This window comes from Delphinapterus leucas, chromosome 6 (assembly GCF_059928025.1).
Source record: "Delphinapterus leucas isolate spDelLeu-1000000601 "Yukka" chromosome 6, BTC_Dleu_Yukka2, whole genome shotgun sequence".
NCBI classification, from domain to species: Eukaryota; Metazoa; Chordata; class Mammalia; order Artiodactyla; family Monodontidae; genus Delphinapterus; species Delphinapterus leucas.
The window spans coordinates 113115862-113132903 of NC_143134.1; the positions used below are offsets into that span (position 1 = coordinate 113115862).

Consider the following 17042-nt stretch of genomic DNA (forward strand, 5'->3'; position numbering starts at 1 on the left):
TACACAGAGGATCCAACACCAGTTTTAAAAATACATTAACGAGGTATTCCCAGCTCTTCAATTAATAATGGTGAATGACTGATTCATGATTTTCAAACATTCACCCAAATTTTAAAAAAGAAGAAAAGGCTAATACCAGCAAAATCTATCAGTGGTTTGTTCCCCAGGTTAACAATTTGAGAGAGACTACAAACGACTCCAGGAGCCCTGGCTTCCCCGCACCATGCACTGCATCTAGTCAGCATGAGGTATGTTGGGAATCTATTGGACCAATTACCTTGCACAAGAGATGGGGTGCTCCCACAGCCTCAAGAAACATGGCTGCAGGCCACCTCCCTGGCTGGGTGCCAGCCCCCATGCAAAGAATATGGCTTCAAGGAGGACCCCTATCTCTGAGGAATTATAATAGCGCTAACTGACGCAGTCAGGAATGCAACTATTCAGTTTATGTGCTAAAAAAGTTTAAAAACTGTCAGAAGATAGCACAGCTCATACACTAATTCTAAGTTCTACATTGGTTTGTGGACTCCCCGACAAGAGACTAGGCTAGGAGGGGCTAAGTATATCCAGATATTGCTAGGTTTCCAAAGGAAAAGTTTTCAAACAGACACCATGGCTCTGAATAAAGTATTGCTCTTCTTTAAAATGCTCATTCACTGCTTTCCAAAAGGAGGTGTCAGAGTGCTGTGTCTGAAAGCTGGAAAGCCTCAGGGGGTCACATTGCTCTTAAGACTAAGACATAGAAATTGCCATTTCAAGCCAGACAACCTGATGGTTCTAGAAGTCAGAGAAGAAATCTTGAGGGCCCAAGTGAATAATAAATGGTGCGACGCTCAGAGGCTGGCAATAGGGGCTGTCAATGAAAAAACCACCTACAGTGGAGAAAAGAGCAGAGAAGCAAAACTTTATGTTAATTTCACAGAATTTGGTGAAGCCAAAAGCTTCATTTATATTTCTCTGCTCTTTCAGCTGTAAGTGGAATTTTCATTACAAAATGAAGGGGTGGGAAGGGTAAAGGGGGTGGGGGTAGGGGAAGGACACTTAATTCATTACAAGATTTAAACAGTTGAACTTGCATGGTTACCACTTCTAACAAAGGACTGACAGCTCAATTATTTTAAGTAAAGCAGAGAAATGTAAAAGTTTGCAGCAACTGGGCAGGTTTACAACATGGTTAGTAACTTCCAACAAACAACAACAAAAAAAAAAAAAAAAAAAAAGACTTGGTAGAAACCATTTGAAATGACTGCCATCATGTTGGAAAACAGCACAGCTCCATTTTCACCATTATAGAAGGGTTGAGTTATGAAGCTGAGTCAGCTACTTCAAAAGAATTTTCTAAAGAGAAATCTCCAAAGAGATTCCAACTTGGAATGCAAATTTGACAATCAATTTCAAATAACAATACAGCTGCAGCTGCCAATTAATAGTATTCCAAAAACAAAGAGGACTGTTTGTAAATATTTAATTAATAAAAAATGGACACTACCAGCCATGCTTTTTCTTCTCAGTGATGGCTCTGTTTCATCCATAGGTCAGCAAAACGAATCAATGAAACATGAAAACTCCCAGCTGAGATGGGCCCTCTTGTGTGCGTCTAGCCACTAATGCACGGGATGAGAATGGTAAGTTCACAGCTACTTCCAGCAAGTGATGAGGTTTTATTAAAGTATCACCCACCACTAATAAAGGCAAAAGGTCAAGGAGCAGCAGTAACAAGCATGGTGTAAAAATTTTATTTCTGATAAGTAACACTAACATTTGTTTTAAACGATCTGTTTCATTCTCATTTAGCGGTCCCAAAGAAATCTGGTACATAAATTTGCCGTATTTTGTGAAGCCCATTCTCAGCGATGGGTACTGTTCAGCTCCAAAAAACAGAAATGAAGAAAGACGAGGAAAGCTAATTCATACTAAAAACAGACATTTTTAAGACACAGCAACTTGTAAATATCAACATGGGACCACACTGTTGCCTTCATGGGGGTGAGTACCTTAATAAAACCATTACCTTCTAGTAACATCATAGGCTTCCAAACAAGGTGAGAATGCAAGTGGAAGACTTAGGTCTGCACCCTTTACAGAACAACACAATGTTACCAACTGATCATTTTTCACCAGCTTAATCAGGTGTCTTAAAAAATAAATGCTGACCCATGGCTGAAACCTGTCACTTTTCACAGCAGCACTCAACAAGAACTGGGACAATCGAAGAGCAAGTTTTTATGGGGACCCTGTTGCTGCTTTAGATTCTGGTGTAATTGAAGAGGATAAGAGACCCTTCAAAGAATCCCAGAAAAATCGCTAATCTTCTCTCTGCATGAAAAAAGCCAGGGAGTGAACACAGTATCTTACAGAGTGAAGAAGGCCACAAGAACAAGAGAGGGTGATTGATCAATTAATTTATTATTTTTTAAAACTTGGAAATTCGGAAACTAAAATAATCACATTCCTCCTTCCCCATCTCTGGGTAGTGCCATCATTTTAATAAGCAATGCTCAGATAACAGAGTAAACCTTTATCATGGGGATGCCCTCGCACAGCAGGAGTACAAAGGGCTTACAAAGTAAATGGACTGTGGCTCAAACTAACAATCGCCTTTGCTTTGTTTTATCAGTTTGGTTACAAATGAATGGGTTTCTAGGGCTAAGTTATTATTAGTTTTCAATTCTTTATAATTTGATACCAAAACATATCAAAAATAATAAGCTAAAACAATATTCAAACCCATATTTTATTGGCTTTAATTACACACTTCAATATTTACAAAGTTAAAGTTTAAAGGAAAAGTCTCTATTGTATTAAAAAAAAATAACTACAGCCCGAATTAACGTGCCCTGGGGCAAATACATATCAATCAGCTAAGCATCAGTGACTGCATCAGGAACCAGGCAGTACTCTTGTGTTACAACAAAGCAGTTTATTTGTGATCAGTGTTTGAGACTCTATACATCCTTCACGAATTTAATTTTACATAATCTGATACTCCTCTTAAAACTTAAACTTTGAACTGCTAGACTTATTTCCCTAGAACAGAAGGGCTGGTATAAGTTATTTTCCGGAAATGAGGTACCGTTTCACAGAACTAGTTTCTTTTTGTTTGTTTGTTTTCAAGTTTTAGAGAACTAAATTTGCGTTTGTTAAAATCAAAAAGTAGGAAAGATGTTCTTTACAAATAATTTTGATCAAGTATGTGTTCAAAGAAAGCAGGATAAAAAGGCTTTTTCTCTAACATTCTGTATGTACTGTATTGTTCAATAGGAATTAGCTTCTGTCATTTGCTAAAAGAATGAGTAGTGGGGAACAGGATATGTTGGGAATTTCATAACGGGTAACAGAACCATTCTCTTGGGTAAACCTACAGAGAAAAGAAACGGAGAGGACTCCAAATAAGTTTAATAATCCAATAAAAATTTCAGGTTAAAAAAAAAAAGAATCTTACAGTAATTATCATTAACCTTTTCCAGATTAGTCAGTCAACATGTACCATTATGGAAGAGGCCCACAAACTTTGAAGTTACTCTTAATATTTTCCACTCAAAATTAAGATGGCTACATCATAGGAAGAAGGATATTCAAAAAGGGATTTCATCTGAGTGAACTGTCATGAATTATAAAGCTCAAAAGCAATGCTATTGATTAATATTCTGAAGTGACTCTCAGTTTGGCACATCACATATTACAGGAGAAACAGGGACGGTCAAGATTCACAGCACAGCTTTCTGTGCAGGCCTCAGATCCCCAGAAAGACAGTTCCAACTGGAGTCGTGACCAGGTGTTTACCTTAACGGCTACTGCCAATATTGGCATGGCAAATCTGGAAAGATTAATTACTTGCTTAATTTTGTAATTAATGAGTTCTTGTGGCCTCACAAACTTCTGCATACTCAAGCATGATTTGAAATCTGATCCTTATTTCTATTCTAATATTTAAGCTATGGAGAAATCACAAAGCAGCAACAGCAGGTATTCGAGAGCACCAGATGATCAGAGGGAAATTACCCCACATGCAACAGCTTTACAAAGGCCAAAAGACATATTTACCTTACAGCCAAAATAAAGCATCGTTTTAGTAGGTTGGCATCACAGTAACATTTAAAAACCAAATCTTTTATGTGAAAAATGGGGGCATTACATTTCACCAGCTTTGGAAGTCAGTTATATGGCGCATGGGAGCCTTCTGAAGGGGGGCTCAGAGGCCGCGGGGTGAGAGCATAATGTTAGAGAGGGAAGAACAAGAGAGAAAAACTAAAAAGACAGGAAAAACGTGAATGTGCCTTAGAGCCTAGATATACAAGTGTTTTAAAGAAAAAAATTAAGCTCTAGCAAACCTGTACTAAAGAACATGGGACTTACTATGTCTAAAAGAAAGACACGGACTTCAGGACCTGCCCTATAGGAGGCAGACGCTTTGGCTCTCACACAAGACATATTACAATGAGTCTAGTGAGTCAAAATGTATTTGGATAAACTGACCAGACCTAATTCACAGGAAGGATGAGGTGGTCAGGGTATCCAGAAGTTGGCTGAATGGTAAAAGCAAATTGCCAAATCAAAAGGAGCTAGAGAACTTGAATTCAGAAGGAACTCTAAGTGATAGCATATTCTTGGACGGGGAGGCCCTGGCCAATCCTGAATGTGTCAGTGGAGACATTCAGTTAAGGAAGAAACTCCAGACTCTGCTCTCAGCCTTAGAGGAAACTCACCCCAAACGTCTGAGCCTTCCAGCTTCTCCACATCTTTCCAGGATGTAAATTATCTATCTTAATGGGGAAAGCGGTCAAACTGTTCACTTTCTACTTATTTCTACAGCTAGGAAATCAGATGAAGCTTCAGTTTAGCAGTGTCTTAAAGACCCATAATTTTCATCCAAACAAAAATGGGAAAGCTGATGCATGAAGAGAAAAAGCATAATGAAAGGTCTGAGGCTCGTGTGGAGGACTAACGCCACAAGTAGCAACACAGTCCAGGTCCTTCTCTTCTGTGTGCACACACACCCAGCCTGGGGTCGCACTGCTGCACACACACGTGTGCACCCGCCCACTCTTACACTCACATGCATTCTCTCACATGTGTGCACACACACTCACGCTCTTTTTTCTCTCAACGACAAACATCCTATAGATGGCCAACTCTATACCACATAGCACCCGAGTTAGGAAAAATGCCTAAGAGAGCATATCACTGACTCCAAACCTACTGCCTCCATTGCCACATAAACCTCATTCAAAAGTTATCCAAAGGGCCACTGAGGTTCATTTCCGCATCTGCCTTTGTTTTTTATTTTTGGAGGGAGAGGAGCTATTCCTATGATTTTCTCACTGTACTGCAGAGACCTTCTGCAGTAAGCACTTCAGTAACTGCTGCAGATACCCCCTCATCACCCTCTAGGGCCTGTTCACTCCACCTCTACAGAAAAACTCATGAAAAGGGATGACAGCTATGAATTTGAAGTGAGCACTTCCTATCTCTAACTCAAATCACCTAGAGTTCACAAACCAGAAACTTAAATGTAGCCCTATAACTGGCAGGCAGCCAAGCTAGAAACTGAGTATGGCCCTTCAGTAGCCTTTGAATGGAGTATAAGTTGGCTGTAAGAAGAACTACTTAAAATATTTAATTTCAATATGGTCAGAAACAGGCAATTAGAACAAGCAGTCCTTCAATCAGGCAAAGCAGAGAGAAGAGCAACTCCAACCAAACCAAGAACCACAAGGTTGTGGCATTTTCAACGGGAATTTAAGTTGGGTCACTAGAATAAGTAGGTCTGAGATCCTCCAATTCATTTAAAGAAACCCTAGATACAAACTGCGCTTTGGATTGCTGTGCAGAGTGGCTTAAGAGGAGAAATCAGTAAGACGGTGTACATACCATAGGCAGGGGCAGCTGTGCTGTAACCATATGGTGTTCCATAGCCTGGTGCAAAGAAGGAGAAAGCACATCAGTCCAGGAAAAAGGGCAGAGTCAGCACCGGCCCCATTCACAAGGACCACCCGGCCCGGCGCCTTTGGCCCCAAGGGCTCCTTCCAGGTGCTGGCTCAACCAGAACCCTTCCCAGAATGGCCCGAGTCCACCGAGATTCCTCCATGCCTATGTAGAGTGGAAGCTTTTTACTACGGCCTACCAAGCTCTCCTGACCTACCAGAATATCCTGTTTCTTTCTCACTACACTTACCACATTGTATTATAATTATCAACCCTTTGTCTGTGTTCCCCCCTAGAATGGCAGAGACTCAAGTCTTATACATCTTTGCAACACTTGAACCTAGCAGAATGTCTGGCATATAGTAACCACTCACACATTTTTGTTCAACAAAAGAATACTTAGAACCACTCAAGTTACCAATTTCTCACAGTTGGAAAATAGGAATTTCCAAGTCTTTTTTTCAGAAAGCAGTGACAGAGCAGGCTAAAGCCTCAACTGCCACTGAAGAGGGCGCACAGATCAGGCTGTGGGCTCGAGGGCAAGGTCCATGTCTTGTTGCAATCCGAATTCTGGGCCCCAGCACAGGGTCTCTCAGTAAATGTTGTTAAAATTGCCATTAGCATCTGGTGCCTATGAAGAAGGCTCATATTATCAATAAAGTACAAAGAACACAAAAGTTTTTGAACCATTTAGTTCTGGCACTAGTTTCTTATATGTCCTTAGATATGTAACCTCTGAGTTGCCACTTTCATCTATAAAATGGGAAACCCTCCAAGCTACTTTATAGTTTTAAAGGGATTAGAAATACTACATTAATAGAAATGACAATCTTTAATCTTTCAGTAAAATGACTTTAAAACATATAAATACTAAATCACTTGGGTAAATCTCTAGGAAAAACTGGTTTCTAAAATAGAACAAGGGCACAAAATCTACATGGGCCCTTCACATTGTACCCAAAACAAATCAAGCTTTTTTACTTTATAGCCCCTTTTTCTATAATCATTTCTGCCGCTAGAATGATTTTTTTTCTTCTTCTTCTCTAGCTGACCAACTGCAACTCATCCTTTAGGTATCTATCACCTCCTCTGTAAAGTCCCCCAGGCTTGCTGTTCACTTTGCCCACCCCACGTCACAGCTTGCATCATATTACACGGTACTTTCTCAAGTGTCTGTTCCTACCCCATGTGACCCCGAGCATTCACAGGGGCAGACGCTAAGTGTTGGTCATCTTTGAATGCTCAGATCTAAATCTCTTGTTTGAGATAAAACATTCAAATATATGTTGAATAAGTAAATTGCTTTTGGGGACTAACAAACATTTTCTTAGAGATAAAAGTTTTTCACTTTTTAGTCTATACTTAAGTCATATAAAACTGCGGGTTGTACAACTTAGTCTTTAGTGCTCACTAAATCATATATTTCAAGAGGACACAAGGCAGCTGAAATAAGCAGTAGGAAATATACAGTAGGAAAAGTATCAGAAGCCAAAAAAAAAAAAAAAAGATTAATGCTTAAAAAAGAAGGCTGTATATCAAATCTATTCCGGGAAAAGGTAGCTGGTTGGCTAAGGCTACAGTTTCAAACGTTTTACTAAAACCTCCTTAAAGAGATGAAACTATAACAACTAAGCTGGCCACTAATGAGGCCACTGGGGTTCTAATCCTGACTTCACGCCTCACTAAGGTGACTCTGAATTGCACCTGCTATTTAACCTCTCTGAGCCTCAGTCTTCTGCAGAAACTGATGGCAGAGGAAGGTAATTAAATAACATGTGTAAAAATACTTACTACACTCCCTGCTGCACAAAATACACTCTGCAAATGGCATATAACCTATTCATAATCCAAACTGACCTAATCTGTATCTTCTCTAGGCTATAAAAGAACTTCCTTTTTAAAAGCTTCAGAAGACAGGCCTTTCACAGAGGTCAGTGCAATGATGTAAGAGAGAAGCTACTACAGAGCAGAGAGGCAGACAGCAGGATTCCTCTCACAATCACTGCCACTAGCTGATGGCTGCTGACCCCTCGGGCGTGAGGAAAACGTCCCATGGCCCAGCAGCTGGACAAAACTGGACGAGCACGTCACCAAAGGCAAGAGAGTTCACCTCAGTAACCTGCCTACTACTGTTTAATGAAAGCTGCTGCCTTTAAATAAGACATTAAATGAGGCAAAAATAAATAAATAAATAAATTTCCATAGAAATAGTGAGATGCACAGAAAAATGTCTTAATTTTGGACACGCAAAAAATACCAAACTGTAACCACCCTCTTACACTGTCTTTCAGTGCTCTCTGTCTCCTTCAATGGTGCCACCATCCAATCTACTTCCTCCAGCATTAAGATCCTGGGAGGGACCTGAAACCTCACTCTGTTTCGTTCTCCACATTCAATCCATCAATTCTGCTTCTGAAGTTCTTCCATCTGCTCACTTCTTGACCCCCATCTACTTCCCTACACCCCCTGGAGATCCCTCCATGGCCTCTAGTCTAGTCTCTGAGCTTACAAAAAACCTTCTACTTTGTCTTGGCATGCCGACTTCTATCCTTACAAGCCATTCTTCATGCTACAAATAAAGTCTGAAAGTCTCATCTCCTTACTCCTCTTAGAACCCTTCACGACGTCCCCCGTACTTAGGTGCTAAGACCAAAATCCAAACCACAGCCTCCAGGACGGGACTGAGCACCCACTTTAGCTCAAATTCCCCCCACCCCCTCCCCCTTCACCCACACACAGTACTCTCCACACTACAGACATGTTGGCCTCCTCCTAATTCTTCAAATGAGCCAAGTTCCCTCCTACCAGCACCATAGGGTGCTGATGTGCTATTCCCTCTGTGTGAGGTGTTCTTCTGTCCCAATCTTCTCTGAGTTAACCCCTACTCATTCTTCAAAGCTCAGTTCAAGTGTCACATCTTCAGGGAAACCTTCGAGTCCCCGACAGACTAGACCAGGTTTCCTGTCACGTTCCCTCACAGCATCGTGCCCCTCTCCTTCATCACAGCAACTCAGTCAGTCGTGAGTATTCCATTAGTATGTCTCACCTTTAGACCAAACACTGCAGGAGAACAAAATCCATGTCTGCTGTGTGTCAAAGCAGGCACACAATATTTGAATAAGAGTGCACATTGTTTATATGACACATCTTTGAGCTATGCCCCTACTGGGATCAACTTCTAGAAGCTTAATTCCAAAGCCACATCATCCACAGAACTTCCCAAAAAGCCTATTCTAAGTCTTTCTTAGAAAAAAAAAAAAAAAAAACCACAACCTAAGTGAACTTCTTAAGAGTGTTATACAAAAAAATAATGACAGGATAAGACCCAATCTTTATGACCATTTCATCTTGATCAACAACTACTAGTGGTTTAGTTGTCAAGTTCAAAGTTCCATACTTGCAATATTACAGAGAATTTGATTTTAATGAGACAGAGGTACAGCTACTGCTAAGATGATACAAGGATCAGAACAGAAGGCAAGCAGAGGGCATCTTTTCCCATCTTCCTCAAGCCATGTGGTGAAATGGAAAGAATATAAACTTTGGAATTAGAAACACCTACATTCAAATCTTTGCTCTGCTGTTTACAAGATGTCTCACACTGAGCTAGTTGCCTTACCTCCCTAAAACTTAGTTTCCTCACCCAGAAAAATGGAAAATATTTCTACTTGAGGAAACACTGTGAAGATTAAAAACAATTAAGTGAAATCATTTATATGAAAGTATCTAGTGTATACTCAGCTCTAGATAAGTAAGTTCCCCCTTTCCTCTTTTTGTACTTCTTTAGCCCCTGATGGCTCCCCAACATAGAGTTAAAGAAATGCTAACATCGCCAGGCTTCACCCCAATTAAGTAGCTCTTACCAGCCATTTTTCTCACCTGTGATACCCAATCTGTCATCTATGTCCCCACCGAATACACTCTGCTCAGGTATCCAAACTCCAATCTGTGGAATATCTTTGAGCTCATATCTCATTGTCAAAATATGTCCCCTCAACCAAGCGCAATACTCCTCATCTGTCACCTCCCTCCAGAAAGCCTCTAGTCACTCAGCAGATTCCAGGAGAAAACCTGTAATATTCTGTAGATTCTCTTCTTTTGAAATTCGGTGCACACCCATCCTATACCCATATTATGTTTCCAGAAACCCTGTATAACCCTGGAAAATAAAGGAGAGGCTGTTCTTGGAACTCTGGCCCAGAAAAGGAGGCAGATGTCTCACAGGGTGCACTATACCTGGAGCTATGTAGCCAGGAGCAGCTGTAGCCCCAACAAAAGCTCCCCTTGTTAGAGTTCCTCTTCCTCTGCCCCGAACAGCTTGGACTGCTGCGGACACAGCTGTATTCACAACACCCTTTGCCTGTTAAAAATAACACATTTCATTACTGAGAGAAATAAGATCATCTCATCAACTTTGTAATGTATAACCTCTATGAGAAACTTGAGCCTGTACATGAGATTAGTCGTCTATGACCTTGAACCTTCAGTTTATAATCTGTAAAATGAAAATGACATCTATCTTACAGAGTTGTTCTGGAGAAGAGCTGGCACACAGAAGTATGCAAATAAATTCTTCCTTTCACTTGAGGGTTACCCAGAAAGAGTTCGTTTTCTGCACACAAATTTCAGCAGTCAAATTACATCCAAAGTCATTTTAGGCCTGACTAAAGCAATTACAGACACTTGATACCCAGGTTCAAAATTTACTGAATTCTCCCCCAGCAAACAAAAAAATAGCACAACAAACCACCTGGAGTTAGCTGTGAACCTGAGTGGGGTTTAAAAAAAAAAAAAGGAACTAAGACAGGAAGACCAAAGGTGTGGATGCCAGTTCCTGATGTAAGTAACTGAGACCTCAGGAAGGTCATGCAATTCTGTGTGTGTGTGTGTGTGTGTGTGTGTGTGTGTGTGTGTGAATCACCTCTGGTCTCTTCTTGCTCTAAAATGCTATGGGACTCTGGTAAAGTCACATAATCTCTATGGGAGTCTCCCCAATAATTGCAAAATGACAATTATGATACCCACTTTGTTTTCCTTACTTCAGAGTAGAAAGAGCAACTGAGAAAATAGATACAAAGCTCTGAAAAGTAGAACAGATAAGGACAAAGAGTAACGGTACACAGGGCTGCTAGAACATTCTTTTCCAAAACTGAAAATTTAAGAAATAAGAAAATATCTAGTTTTAAATTACATATTATATTTACTTTTTAATATAAAGATGCTATAAAAACTCAAGCTCATAAAACTGCTAATACTCCCTGCTATAACCAAGCTGCAGGGAAGGAGGTGCAGAGCCTCAAAAGCATTGTACGATCAAGTCAACAGCATCTCAGACCGCTTAAATAGTCAGTGCATATACACATTTCTCTCTCACTGAAAAAATCCTAGGATAGCCTCTGTAACTGGGTAGAAGACAGTTTCAAGGTCGAATGTATCATGCACAGAGAACAGCCATTTCTTCCTTTTGGCTGAAAAAAATCCAACCAAAATAGACTGCTTCTTGGCTGTCAAGCACATTGAACACGTGAGTTCTATAGCTTTTAGTATGGAAAATTTCTAAAAATGAGTGAACTTCACGCGGGCATTTTTTTTTAAAACACAGCTTAGTCAAATGTAGTCAGAAAGTAGTAGTCTGGCAGCAGCAGAGTGACTCCACACAAAGCAAGCTCATGTCTCCTAGAACCAAACCTAACTACCTAGTAAGTATCTGCACATAGCACAGGCTTTTTAAACACTAAAATTAACTGACCCATATACAAGATGTAACGCATGAGAAAAACACACCAAAACAAACAAGGTACCAATTATCCTTCCACTAATTTAGAACATATTCTAGGAAGATTTTAGAAAAAGAAAATCCACTTATCCTCTCTCTACATGTGTACCACTGCAATTTAAACGCTTTATTTGTATTTCATCTCAGTAAAAGTTCGTTTTCTTTGTTTATATTTTGAATTCTAGAATATAAGCAGTGTTTATTATAGTAAATACAAGAAGTTTAAATTAACACAAAACAAATTTCTAAGGTGGATATAATATACAATAGGAGCATGCCAATGGTCTTTGGAAGGAGAAGAACCAGGTTTCAAAGGGAACCCTTACCATCAATTAGCTATGTTACTACAAGCGGTATCTTAATGTGTTCAAGCCTCATTTCCTCATCTATAAAATGAGAGCTATTCTAACCTCTTATAATGGACTTTGCATATGCATATTTAACACAGAATCTTCAATAATGTAAGCTTCCTTCTATTAGTCTAAACATTTTTACTTGACTTGTTCCTATCACATAATATATTCAGACATTATTATACCAGTATTCTCCACGAGGGAGAGAATGTGTCTTATAGTTAACGTATCTCCTTTTCCCTCACAATCGTGCACATGGTATATGTCTAGAAAATATTTTTGAATATGTAAATGAATGGATAGAAGAATCTGTTATTCAAAAGCGTGCAACTAGGAGGCCATCTTTTCTTACTGCAACCCTTGTTACAATCCTGGGCCTTTAGCAGCTCTGTCATTTCCAATGTTGGTAATGAACAGAAGCAACAAAGGGTCAAGTTCTACTGTGACGCCCTCAAAGGAAAACCCAAAATAAATAATGCAAAAGGACAAAACTGGAAAGGAAATGGAAGAGCACCTGCAGACTCTCATGAGAGTAAGCCCCAAATACTCTTGGCAGCTTCCCTAAACTAAACAAATGCTAGTATCTCATTAAAGTCCCAACCCTCCAACACTCTACCTCTTCAAGAATGACCTAAATCCCCCAAATAATGCTAATAGTCTCTTTTTAATAATTTGCCTAAAAGACCACAGAACAGAGAGCCACTAATCATATTTCTATTATTCATGATCAAACCCAAAGCAAGGGTTGCCAAATCCAAGAAAAAGAAGTAACTTTAGAAAAACCCGAAGTGGCACAAAGACAGGAAAGGAAATTTAATTCTGGTAATATCTTTCAAAGGTTTAATGCTTAACTCATACCTGAGGGATAATCTTCTTTTTCTTATTATTTGCTGCATTGGGTCCAGAAAACAGCTTCTCCAGGGCAGCTAAAGCTGCACTTGCCTTTGCCACTTTCTTATTTGGACCTGCACCTCTGAACTTCTGTCCATCTACTTCTACCTAAAATCAAGAACAACACTCTGCAATTACCCCATGGAATTCCTCTACGTAGTTTTAATTTAAATGTGTCACAACACAGAAAACACCAAAAGTCAAACAGTACCATGAGATTTGACTCAGTCTAAAGCTTTTTTATATATAAGCTGAGGATATCCTATGTCTTTGAGGGGAAAAATAAGGTTGGCTTGTATCTAGGTACACACCTCCATTACAAAGCGTTTGTCATGGCTTCCACCAGTCTCCGAGATGAGTTCATACTTAAGACCTCTTCTTTTTTCATTGAGCTCCATTACAGGATTTTTGCCACTTGCTGTGAGGATAGGGCCCTGAGTTCTTACCTAAAAGGAGGTTCAATCAAGTAAGATTTTAGAGTATTAGATTTCTTATTAATACAATTATACTACGTCTCCGTTGACAAAGAGGCTCAAGAATTGTACTTTAAAGCATTCAGGGGCTAGGATGCATGATCACTTCTGTATACAAATGGTAAAATATCTTTAAAGGTATAGAAATTCTACAAGCAGTAAACATCACAGTAAGTCATCTGGCCAGCCTGCCATGGAAGCAGGCTGTCTCAACAGATCAGTATTCAAGAGCAGTGTAGCCTTGCCATCACATGGCACTCCACAGTCTGATCTGGGGTGTTCAAGATCTAAGAACAATACTCTAAATGACTGACAATGTAGGTAGAACAGTTGAGACTCACATGACACCTGAGCATTCATTGTTTTTCATCTTTAGGATTAGGAAGAAATAACTCTCAATTTGGGAGACGGAAACAAAATGTGCCTACACACCTCTCAGTCTCTCTAAAGAGATTTAACGGCACCTAGAGTAAAAACAGTAGGCTACAGACTATGAATTCTGAAATTTAAAAATAATAAAAGCAGTCATTCTCGGCCCTCAAGGAGCTAGAGTACAGAAGGAGGGATTGATCTAATCACTGTAAAACAATGTACATTACAGAGCCCATGTATATTATGGAAACATAGTACAAGGAATCATTTTCTAGGGCAAACAGGATAGTTTTCCTGGAAGTGACATGCAAACCTGACCTTAAAAGGTAGGTACCAGACCATGAGAAGGAGGAAACGAAGGAGAAGGGCATTCTGGACAGAAGAAACAGCCATGCAAAGGCCCAAGAGAAAGAAAGACCATTTGTTTGGGAAATGGCAAGAAGTTCCATTTGGCTGTATTAAGCGAGTGAGGAGAGGAAAGCAGAACCAGATTAGAAACACTCTTGATGGAGCCAAATCATAAAGGAGTTCAAATGTCATGCAAATGAGCTTCGACTTTATCATGGACAATGGGGAGCCACTGAAAGACTTAAATCTGGGTAAATTCACGATTAGACTAGAAAACTGCTCTAGGAGTGGTGGAAAGAACTGACATAAGGTTAAGACTAGAGGTGAGGAAGAGAAGTAATTCACGTAAGAGTGTGAAGGCTCAAACAAAGAGAGAGGCTAGCACCAAAAATAAAACCAACCACAAAACACCACAAAACTATAATTTTAGAAAGGAAAGACCCAACGACTGAGCACTTTTTGAGGTTAGAGAGCATGTCTGTAATTCTATCCCAGTAATTGCTCAAGAAATGCTGAACAAAAATGAATTATTACATATAATAGGATTTTCATGTATGTAAACCTAATGGACAGCAAGATTCTCTTAACATACTCTACGCTGATTTAATAAGTGGTTGATGCTATAAAAGTGAAACATTGGACAATTTTTAAAGACAATTTTAATAAACATTCCTGGGTCTTTTGCAATAAACCACTTCTTGAAGAGTTTTTAATAATCTACATCTTTTTAATTTCAAGGCAAATTTCTGGAGTCCATCTTTAAAAGGTAATGAGTAACTTCTGAAACTATGGTAATCACTCCCTGCTTTCCAAATCTGAAATCACTTTATAAAAATGAGTCAAGATAAAAATATTTGCAGTTCTAATCAATTATTACTATTTTAATGAAGAATAAGAGCTTTCTCCCCTCCCCATTACTAGATTATACAGAAGCAAAGGAGAGACGGATTCACAACCAGAACCTCCACATACTCTCATAACTGCTATTAGTTTAGCCCACGCTGCTCTCTTAATTCCCTTTGAACTTAACAGTCTGTACCTCGTAATTAATGCGCTCTTTTTCTCTTACTATTTACAACACTGCCAGCAAACCATCTTGGCCTGCCTGTGACAACCACTTATGAATGACTGGTCCTCTCTAAAGCCAGGTGCCATGTCTTCTATCCTCCACAGCATCACATGAGGAGTCAGGCATGGCTTCCACAGGCCTCAGCCCCATCAGTCCCCACCATACAGGCCTACCTGGTACTTCTCAAACATTTACTTTCACAACTCCAGATATTATACTTTCTATTCCTTGGCCCAGAATGCCTTCTTTCCACCTCTTCCCCACATAGCAAAATCCTACTCATCATCTCAAACCAAGCTCACAGTTTACTCTCTTTGATTTTACATGTGTGTACATTTCATAATCACATCCTCCTTTGAGATTATACATTATTAAATTCATTTTGCAATCACGGTGCTTATCACATTACATTGTAATTATGAGCGTATCTTTTGCCCTTCTATCCTGAGAACATCTTAAGGCTCTGGACACAGTTTCCGCAGCATCTAGCAGTAAGCAGGTACTAAAAGGGGAAAAAATTATAGTCCACTAAGTCCTTGATAGATACTCATTCTTACAAATGACACTTTTTTAAGTTTAATGTAAGCTCTTGCGGTTATTTAAAGCCAATTTTTCTTATGTAGAATGCAATAAGCAAGGGCCCCATGAATTCCCAAATAAGCCGTGTATACTCAGTACTTGGATTTTTGTCTCATTCTATTATCTCTGACAATACGTCATAGGTCAGGACTTGCTCAAGAGTCTGAGGAACATACTAAATCAGACGCCTTTTTTAGGGCTGGACCAACTCAATGATGACCCCACTGACCCCCATAGCTTAGCACAAATTTCGAATAATCCTAAATTTCCCCATTAGATTTTTTTTTAAGTTTGCAAACATACATGCATACACATATTCATTCATTCATTCATTCGTTTATAGCACAGCAGCTTGTGGGATCTTAGTTCCCCAACCAGGGATGGAACCGGGGCCCCCTGCAGTGGAAGCATGGGGTCCTAACCACTGGACCGCCAGGGAAGTCCCTAGATCTTTTTGTTTTTCACTCTTCAGTTATTGTTGACATTCCTCATACATTATGATTGTGAAATGCTGGAAGCAACTCCCATGGCCAGCAAAGGAGAAATGCTAGCTAAATTAGGATACATCCATGTGTTGTACAGTATACAGTTATGTTTACAGTGATTTTTAGAGTTAAGTGAAAAAACAAGATGTAAAACTATATGAAAATATGATTGCCTTCATAAAAAATACACATAGAAAAAAGGCTGGATATAAATAAAGCAAAATATTAATAATGGCTGCCTCTGGAATACATACACTTGTATATGCTTTTGATTGTTTCATTTATACTTCTCCATACCTCTCAAATTTTTGACAATGAACATACATTACTTTTTTTCCAAGGAAAAAAATATATAAGTATACCTCTAAGGTACTGGAGGTTTCAGTTGTAGAATTTCCAGTATTATTGCTTGAGTTTGAAGACACTGTTTCATTTTTGCCTTCATTATCTGACTTTTCATCGGAACTCATACATTCAGTATCTGCATCAAAGCCCGTTGGGTATCCCATTGCCTGCAGCACCTGTACAAATTACATCAAGATTCAGTTTATTTAAACACCAGACACCACAGAGAACAGATGAAATATGGAGGACAACAGTTTCAAACCCACAACATTTGAAACCGTGAAACACCTTGCAGAAAGAGAAAGATGGTGCTAAATCTATAAATCCTTGGTTAGAAAAGTTTTACCTACCAGAGTGTCACCGTGGAAAATGGGGGAAACCTCCTCAGAGTAATTAGGTTTAAATAACGGAAAACAGAAATGCAAA

The 17042-nt window shown here is 39.4% G+C and overlaps 1 protein-coding gene across 6 annotated transcripts in view; it reads right to left on the reverse strand.

The window, feature by feature from the left end:
• STRBP (spermatid perinuclear RNA binding protein) overlaps positions 1 to 17042 on the reverse strand; it is a 150839-nt gene that overhangs the window by 15623 nt on the left and 118174 nt on the right. For 2 of the 6 annotated variants that reach the window (XM_089913722.1, XM_089913724.1), the window contains exons 13-17: positions 16634 to 16792; positions 13257 to 13391; positions 12913 to 13053; positions 10162 to 10285; positions 5872 to 5916 (exon numbers count right to left, since the gene is read on the reverse strand). In XM_089913722.1, coding sequence (XP_089769848.1) covers positions 5872 to 5916; positions 10162 to 10285; positions 12913 to 13053; positions 13257 to 13391; positions 16634 to 16792 — 604 coding nt within the window. Of the gene's footprint in view, positions 873 to 2387; positions 3359 to 5871; positions 5917 to 6343; positions 6557 to 10161; positions 10286 to 12912; positions 13054 to 13256; positions 13392 to 16633; positions 16793 to 17042 lie in introns of those variants that run through there. The other 4 variants (XR_016393644.1, XM_089913726.1, XM_022578783.3 and 1 more) reach the window with 4 other exon arrangements.